At 31.2% G+C, this 8,741-nt stretch overlaps 2 protein-coding genes across 2 annotated transcripts; both read left to right on the forward strand.

Moving 5' to 3' along the window:
- Positions 1-389: 389 nt before the first annotated feature.
- LOC137822486 (HVA22-like protein k) lies at positions 390-4,022 on the forward strand. The gene is made up of 8 exons (XM_068627386.1): positions 390-393; positions 1,176-1,368; positions 1,473-1,570; positions 2,040-2,091; positions 2,368-2,431; positions 2,644-2,739; positions 3,580-3,652; positions 3,730-4,022. The coding sequence occupies exons 1-8, from the start codon at positions 390-392 to the stop codon at positions 3,828-3,830; spliced, it is 681 nt and encodes a 226-aa protein (XP_068483487.1). The 3' UTR covers positions 3,831-4,022.
- Positions 4,023-5,978: 1,956 nt separating this feature from the next.
- LOC137833028 (arabinosyltransferase RRA3-like) lies at positions 5,979-8,741 on the forward strand. The gene is made up of 2 exons (XM_068641423.1): positions 5,979-6,477; positions 7,353-8,741. Exons 1-2 carry the CDS (start codon positions 6,277-6,279, stop codon positions 8,466-8,468), a joined length of 1,317 nt encoding a protein of 438 aa, XP_068497524.1. The 5' UTR covers positions 5,979-6,276; the 3' UTR covers positions 8,469-8,741.

Genomic DNA, 8,741 nt, shown 5'->3' on the forward strand with positions numbered 1-8,741 from the left:
CACAAACTTTCATAACATTTCCCTACATTTTCTACTCTATTTATCTTAATTCAAACAATTTCATTTTCTTCATATTTTCTCTTCAAATCATCTCAAATCTACTCTCTAATCCAAACAAATGATTAAAGTTTTCATTATTGAAATGTAATCAATTTTCTTAAGAAAAAGTAAGAATTTCTTAACTTAGTGAATTCACAACTTGAGCGAAGGAGGGATAATAATATTCCCTTGTTTGATGAAGAAAAGTCACTCAGGATGTCTCCCTCAAGCAACATGCCTTTGTTTTGCAAATACATGTTATTATTTTAAATTTTAAATTATACTTTATAATTATTTAAGTTATATTTTATAATTCCATGATTTAATACATACTCACATAAAGGATCAAAATGAGTAAGTTTAGTGAAAAATGTGATTAATAAACATAAGAGATGTGAGACCCATTGAATAGTTTTTTTTATCGAGAAAGAATAATAACGTTAAATATAACATTTAAGGAATTGCTCAAATCCATGTAAAAACAATGCTTATTAATTTTCTACATTAATTCCACCAAGTTACAACACAATTTTAACTAACTAAATACTTCAATTTACAAATATAAAAGAATAGTCGTCTAAACTTTTTTTTCAATTTTACAGAATTTTCTTCTCCAATTTAAGCACCTGCTAAGACACCTTAGATTGTAGTGTATTTAAGTTGTGTTTTTGGTATTAAATAAAATAATATTAAGAAAAATAAATATTCCAAGTTAACTAATAGTCTAAATTATATAATTAAAATATTAAGAAAGTAAAAAGAATTTGAATGGAATTTTTGCATAATATGATCTCATATGAGATATAATTAATAATTTCTACGTTGAATTTATAAGTCAAGTGGAATTTATATTTATTATGAGTTTATTTAGATTTAAGATTGTTGTGACAGAGAAGATAACAACACGATGTGATTGAATTATAGGATTTGTTCATCTCAGTTCACTTTTCTATGTTAATGTTGCAATCTTTCTTGATATGAGAGCAAAGTATATTAGAAGACAAGACAACCATTTTAAACAAACATAAGAATATTATTTTATTAATCTTTTATTATTAAAATACCAAATGTATTTTTTTAACCCTGATATTTTCCCTAGCCTAAAGTTTCTCACTTTCGTTTTTTTTTATCAACAGATAAAGTTCCCCTCTTTCGTATATTGGCTTTACCTTTACCTTTATCTTTACCTTTTCCAGAGATTTGTTACCCTTCATTCTCGGTTTCTTCACCATCAAACCACTTCAAGCTTTCTGTTTCTGTTCTGAGATCAATGCAGGTGGGTTTGAGACCATTCCTTGTTGCTCCCAATCTCTTTCTCCGCCCAGCATGGTATGCGTGTTTCCCTTCAATCATATTTTCTTAATTCTTCTAAACTTCACTAAAAAAACATATTTTTCAACACCAACTTCAGTATATTGGGTCACTCGTTACAGCTGTTCTATAGGGCTTGCACTTCCCGTGTATTCCACGTTTAAAGCTATCGAGGGCAATGATCCGTATCAGCAACAGAGATGGCTGTTGTATTGGGCAGGTTCTAATTATTCTTCAACCTACATTTCCTTGTTAAAGATAATTAAATTGATTAGTTGATTTTTTTGTTAGTATTAGTTTTCTATTGATTTTGATTGGTATTAGATTATTAGTGATGCATGCTACATTGTAGCCTTAATGATCTGTAGAATACATGTACCGAGGTCACGGGTTAAGACTTAAAGAGGATTGTTCTGGTGTATTTTGATTTGATTTTACCTTGTTAAACTTATGAAAATTTTGTTACCATGGTATGATGTTATATATTGTTGATATTTTTTGGTGATTGCTGATGAATTTGGATGAACACGTTTGAAGAATTCTCGAGTTAGTGGGATAAGAGTAACTCCAGGCAATTATTTTTGCTCTTTTATAATTTGGGTTTTGTTAATTCTGATGTGTTATTATAGATATTTGTTTTGATGGATTTGTATGCATGTATTGGCACTGATCTCTCTTGTGTTTTTCAGCTTATGGATCTTTTAGTGCCGCAGAAATGTTTACTGAAAAATTACTTTCCTGGTATGAACAAGTTCTCTATGGGTTTTATTGTTTTTAACTTACTGTTATGGTTTTTCATGGAAACTTATCTCGGTGTCTATTTCCGATTTTCATTGATAACAATGTTATGTCTATGTTCTATTCATTTATCTTGTGATCCCAGTTGCCTGCTATTTATGATCTTCTGAAGGACTGAACCAATAACAATAAAGATTTCAGTTATGATTTGTTTGTTTGCTTTCATGTTTTACTTGAGGTATTATGATCTAACAAGGTTTGTTTGCCATATTTATTTAGGATTCCTTTCTATTATCATATAAAGTTTGCATTTCTTCTTTGGCTACAACTTCCCACTCTCAATGTAAGCTTAACCAAACTGCTCAACATATTCTCTTCCTGCTATGCTTTCTGAATTTACTGTGTTAATAACCTTATCTTGGTTGCTTTGTTCTTCTATTGTTATTTTAAATTCTTAAGGGAACTTTCTTTTATTCTGTTCTTTTACTCCTCTTTCACTTGTGTTCTAATAAATTTGTTCTCCATCAAGCATAAATAAATAAACTTGTTGAACAGGGTGCAAGACAATTGTACTGTAATCACTTGCGTCCATTCCTGTTGAAGCATCAAGCTAGAATGGATGTGATTGTCGAATTTGTGTATGGTGTAATGGTAAGAAGTTGTTCATAGATTTCATTATTGCTGAAAATGCAATTTTTTTTTTATCTTTTATGATTTTCCAATTGTGTGCTGTCATTTGGCTTTTAGGGAAGAGAGTTACTATGCTTTTTAATTTATTGGCACTGTCCATGGGAATTTGGCTTGGTACTGCTGTTTGTGTGCCAGCTTTTGAGAGTTAAAAAGTGCTTCTACCAAATTTGTCCACGGCATTTGGAATTCTTCTCCATTGTTCACGTTGCATATATAGCATATATTATATGGCACATAAATTTATTATGTACAGGTGGGAATTAACAGAACAAAATCCCTCTTCTGTGAATGTAAAATTCAATATGTGGAAGCAAAAATAAGAGCAGAGAAGAACAACACCAACAATTTTAAGGTGAAAAACCTTGTCATTGTGAGCTAGGAAAAACCTCGAGACCCTAGTAGTTCAATTTCACTGTGAAAGTAAAAATACAATTAGTCACTCTTTCTCTCACAAGGAGTCAAGGAATCTCAGACCTCTCGGATGATCATCTCTTAATTCTTACCAAGTGTGGTGGAAATACAACTCTAATTCTCTCAAAGAAAGTTACAAAAACTATATCACTTTTTCTTTTCTCTTTCTTTAAAAAGGGATTCTTAATGGAACAATGAAATGAAAATACTCTCCCTAAGAGATGAAAAAAATCCTTCATTCATGAAGGAACATGATTCTTTGTGAAGAGACGTGACCCTTTATGAAAAAATATGATTTTTCATGAGAAATGCTTCATCAATTAAGAGAGCAATTCCAACATGTACATAAATTCTTAAAAAATAATATATAATTGACTTCTGATCTTGCAGAATAAAGTTATTAGTGATCACCAAACTGAATTGCAGCTTGCAAGAGCTCTAGCAGTGAAGTTTTTAATGACAGGTACGCATATGAACTCCTTAGTATGCGAGCTTATGGTTTCTTATGTCATCTCATGGATTGGTTATTTTCTGTATCAGGAACTCAGATGATTAGGGATCTGATTCATCCAGTTAGGAGGAAGTGTAATCGCATTGAACCCCAAAAGAGGCAGGTTCAGGATTCAGAATCAGAAGATTAATGCATTTTTTTTTACCTATATTGGACAAAAATACGTTGGCTTTTTTATTTGCATCTGAAAATTGTTTAGTTATTTTTATTTTCTTGATTTCTCTTGTTTTCACATTGATTAGATTAGAAATAAGGAACTTCATAAAATATATATATATAATATATATAAAAGACTGTTTTATAAGATTGAGTTATATTTAAATCCACTTCTTAACATGATATTATGTCAGAGTTATTTAACATTTATTTTAACGAATATTTGTGTTAAATTTATCATATCATGTTATGCTATCGATATATCCATAAATATCTTATCTAAGATTGAGTAAGACTTAAGACTTAAAATTGACTTGTTAGACATATTTTATGTAAATACTGATTTTCACAGCAGTTGTTGTCTTGGAGTATTGTATGCAGTTAGGGCCATGTGTATCCTTGCTGACCTGTGAGCATCTAACAACCATTTTTATAATTTATGCATTTTTTTTTTAGTTTCCACAAAAGCTCTTGTGAATGTTTGACAGATAAGCAGAATCAATTCCGCTTACTATCACTACATTCTAATATATTAATAGTATATGTTCTAGATTAATTTACGCATCTATCTCAATTATAGTTAACAGATTAATTCTATCAAAATTAGTTTAATTGTATTAACTTAACTGCATATTGGACAAAAAAAAACATGTTTAATTCATTTTATACTATCTTATTTTATAAAAAATATTTAAAAATGAGAAAAAAATTAAGAAGCAATTTCATTAATGTTTAAGACAAGTTTTTTTAAAATAAATTAGAATATGAAAAGGGATAATTGTTTGTAAAAAATAAATAATAATAAAAAAATAAAAAAAAATAAATATATATATATATATATATATATATATATATAATTACCAAATAAGTTGTGATTGGGTTCTCCAGTTTTGTGTCATTTAATAAGATATTTTAAGTTTCCAACTTTCAACTATTGATTAACATTTAAAGCGTTTAATTCCTTTTTTTTTACTTTTACTTTATTCATTAGCTTTAATGCATCGGATTTAAATTTTCAAATTCCACCATTAAACTCTTTAGAGCATTAATTTAATTTCTGAGAATTTTACCGTGTCACATCACATCATTTTAAAGATTTTTTTACAAAAGTCTTATAAAACTCATTATCATGAATATTTTATTTAGTTATTGGTAAAATATATATTTTTAAGATAAAAAAAAATATCATTTTATTTTTATATGGGTCTCGGTTGACTTTTTATGTCATGTTAAGATATTTTAATGAGGAGATTGTATAAAATCCAAATCTTAATTTTAATACCAAACAATGGAGATGTTCTTAATTAACTTTTAAAGCATAGACTTTTCTTCCTTTAAGTTTATTCATAAGCTTACCAAACATAATATAGTTAATCTAGAACTTAATTGATGAAAGAAATACTAGAGGCACTTTCAAATTGTATTTAAATATATATATTTTTGAAAGAAGTATTTAAAATATTATAATTTCCTACATGCCTATTTTTCATTTGATTTTTATATAAAAAAATCATCAATTCAATTTCAAAATCCTTATAATTATTTCCAAAATTCTCTTTGCTTTCGATATAGTATGTAAGATTTGTACGAATTTTTTTAAAGTTAAAGGATGAATTAAAAAAAAAAACGAATAAGAACAAAATATAAAATTGGTTCCTTTATAGATTTGGCATTTATTTTTAATTAACATTTTTCAGAGTTATAATTATAACAAACGCTGTTATAATTGTAATAGGATAACGTGAATCATGTAAAGATAAATTATGAAAAGAAAATCTGAATTAAATAGTAAAAATACATTTTATTAACATTAGTAACTTTTTCTCTTAAAAGTTATTCGCGCTTTTTTGTGAAAGAAAATTTGTTGTATTACTTTGATCCTTTATATTTGTTAATGTTAAAAATTTAACTGATGGTTTTAAATAGTTGTTTTTTTTAATTATATCTTTTTAAAAACTTAAAATAGATTTTTTCCTAAGGAATCAAAATCTAGTTTCAATCAACTAACACATATGAGTACATGGACAATTTTTTAGCAACAAAAAATAAAAACATGGTGAAGGTATTACTGATGTAGTTTTTTTTTTTTATTAAAACTAAAATTAAGTAGGGTTTTACTTTTATACTTATTTTAATTTAATTACCAGTAAAGTCAACTATGCATTTTTGCTCTGCACTTGCGATTTGATACCTTCTCAATAATTACATGGAAAATTAAAAGGAAAATATTAGGTGTGCGTGTAAGAAGAATCTGAGAAACTTGTGTTGTTTAATCACGATCACTCATAGAGTTCAAAGGGAATGAATGCTTTTTCTGAGAACAAGAACAACGACACCAACTTCGATCGTTCCATTGTTGTTTCCCTTTAACCTCAAATAGTTATTATAAAACCCAATAAGCATCTTGTTTCGGAGATACAATGATTGGGCGCAGAGACAGAGAGGGACCCCTGATGAGGAACAACAGCACAAACTCTCTACGCAAATCAAGGGTCCTAACCGCAGTTGCAATTGGCGTCCTTATTGGATGCGTCTTCGCTTTCTTGTTCCCCAATGGCTTCTTCGTCTCTGACTCTGTCGCTGCCAATCGCCGCCTCCCTCAGGCGGGATCCATGACCCAGGTTCCATTTTCGTCAAAGACTCTCGCTTTTTGCTCTTTCTTACTGTTTCAGCTTTTGGGTCTCGTTGCAATAATCATTACTTATGTGATTGCCGTTGACTGGGAATTCCCATTGTTCTGACCAACTGCTTTTGTGTTGTTGTTGGATTGTGTTTGATCTTACTGATCCTGCTAGTTTTCGATCTATATGTCCTCATCACTGCCCTGGCTAAACAATACACACTTGTTTCCTCTTTTTTTAAGATTTGTGGATTTATACGGTGGTCAATTTTGCTTGTCAAATTTTATATGATAGTGATGTTAGTGTTAATGTGTGCTTCTAAATGGTCTTTTTGCCTGCATTAGTATATCCTGAAGATCATGTCTGGTTGGTTTCTCTGCCTCGGGATAAAACAATCCTCTGGCTTAGATGCTAAACTAGAATTCTGTTTGTATGATGATTGGAATTTGGAGATGTAGCTGATATTGTTAAGTTTTTTCAGACGAGCTTAAGAGGCTATCTAGGTATAATGCACAAGTCTACCTAGCTTGGTTTGAACTGGCAGAATTTGATATTTCTTTGATTGGTTTACACGTGATTTATATGATTGAATTTTAGCCTATGCACAAACTCATTTTATCTTGTATAAGTATCTTTCTATATGAGAAGTGCTAGTGGAAGACTCTGTAACACACTCCTTATCATTGGTTAAAATCTACTGAAAAGAAAATTGAAGTAGGAGGTTTAAAATGAGAAGTGGGTTCCACAAAATATGTAATTTCTAATGATCTTCAACCAATAGTTAAAGTGTGTTCAAAAGGATGTGTCTGATCCTATATGAAAGAAGAACCCTGTGGCATGACAGCATCATTTTTATCATGGATTTTGTTTTGCAGGAAAATTCAGCTGGATGTGAATCCTCAGATCGGGTCAACTTATTGAAATCAGAGTTTGTAGCGGTATCAGAGAAGAATGCTGAGCTGAAAAAACAGGTGAGGGAATTGACTGAAAGGCTTCGGCTTGCAGCACAAGGGGAAGACCAGGCTCAAAAGCAGTTCCTTACGCTAGGTAAACAGCAGAAGGCTGGACCTTTTGGTACTGTAAAGGGATTGAGAACCAACCCTACTGTTGTTCCTGATGAGTCTGTGAACCCGAGATTGGGAAAGATATTAGAGAAAGTTGCAGTTAAACGAGAGCTTATAGTTGGACTGGCAAACACCAATGTAAAGGAGATGCTAGAGGTCTGGTTCACCAGCATCAAGAGAGTTGGCATAACCAACTATCTAGTTATTGCTTTAGACGATGAGATTGCAAAGTTTTGTGAATCAAATCAAGTGCCAGTGTATAAAAGAGATCCAGATGATGGTGTTGATATAATTGGAAGAACCGGGAGTAACCATGCTGTCTCTGGTCTAAAATTTCGTATTCTAAGAGAATTTTTGCAGTTGGGATATAGTGTTCTTCTATCAGATGTCGACATTGTATATTTGCAGAATCCATTTGATCATCTATACCGGGATTCAGACGTGGAGTCCATGAGCGATGGTCACAATAACATGACAGCTTACGGCTATAACGATGTCTTTGATGAACCTGCAATGGGTTGGGCTAGATATGCTCATACTATGAGGATATGGGTTTTCAACTCTGGTTTCTTCTATATCAGACCAACAATCCCTTCAATAGAGCTTTTGGATCGCGTGGCAACACGACTTTCGAAAGAGAAAGCATGGGACCAGGCTGTTTTCAATGAGGAACTCTTTTACCCCTCACATCCTGGTTATGAGGGGCTTCATGCTGCCAAAAGAACTATGGATATGTATCTCTTCATGAATAGCAAGGTTCTGTTCAAGACAGTGAGGAATGATGCTAACCTCAGCAAATTGAAGCCTGTAATTATTCACGTGAATTATCACCCTGCTAAGCTTCCACGAATGAAAGCAATTGTTGAATACTACATTGATGGGAAGCAGGATGCTCTCAAACCTTTCCCTGATGGCTCAGAATGGTAACCTTGCTGCTGCTGCTGCCGTGGGTATATTTTCTACGTGTCAATTGTTTAGAACAGTTTTGCAGTAGATTTCATTAGCTACAAAGCATTTGTGTAGGTAAAAAATGATATCATTTTATGAGCACATTGAGTTATGCTTTTAGGCCCCATTCTGAGATGGTTCAGTTTTTTCTTCTAATCGTTTTTAATGCTTGCTTTTGGTGGGACTTACTTAAGATTTCTTCTGTAACCTTTGTTGTATGCTAATTTGAATTTTTTATTGTTTTTATCTCAA

The sequence above is a fragment of the Phaseolus vulgaris genome, chromosome 11 (genome assembly GCF_000499845.2).
Source record: "Phaseolus vulgaris cultivar G19833 chromosome 11, P. vulgaris v2.0, whole genome shotgun sequence".
NCBI lineage: Eukaryota > Viridiplantae > Streptophyta > Magnoliopsida > Fabales > Fabaceae > Phaseolus > Phaseolus vulgaris.

What these genes read in the sequence shown, in the direction of transcription:
- LOC137822486 (XM_068627386.1), top strand. An exon ending in ACTGAAAAATTACTTTCCTG is followed by an intron (nt 2,092 to 2,367) that starts GTATGAACAAGT and finishes ATATTTATTTAG; the next exon opens with GATTCCTTTCTATTATCATA. An exon ending in TACAACTTCCCACTCTCAAT is followed by an intron (nt 2,432 to 2,643) that starts GTAAGCTTAACC and finishes CTTGTTGAACAG; the next exon opens with GGTGCAAGACAATTGTACTG.
- LOC137833028 (XM_068641423.1), top strand. Translation starts at nt 6,277, where the DNA reads ATGATTGGGCGCAGAGACAGAGAGGGACCCCTGATGAGGAACAACAGC. An exon ending in AGGCGGGATCCATGACCCAG is followed by an intron (nt 6,478 to 7,352) that starts GTTCCATTTTCG and finishes TTTGTTTTGCAG; the next exon opens with GAAAATTCAGCTGGATGTGA.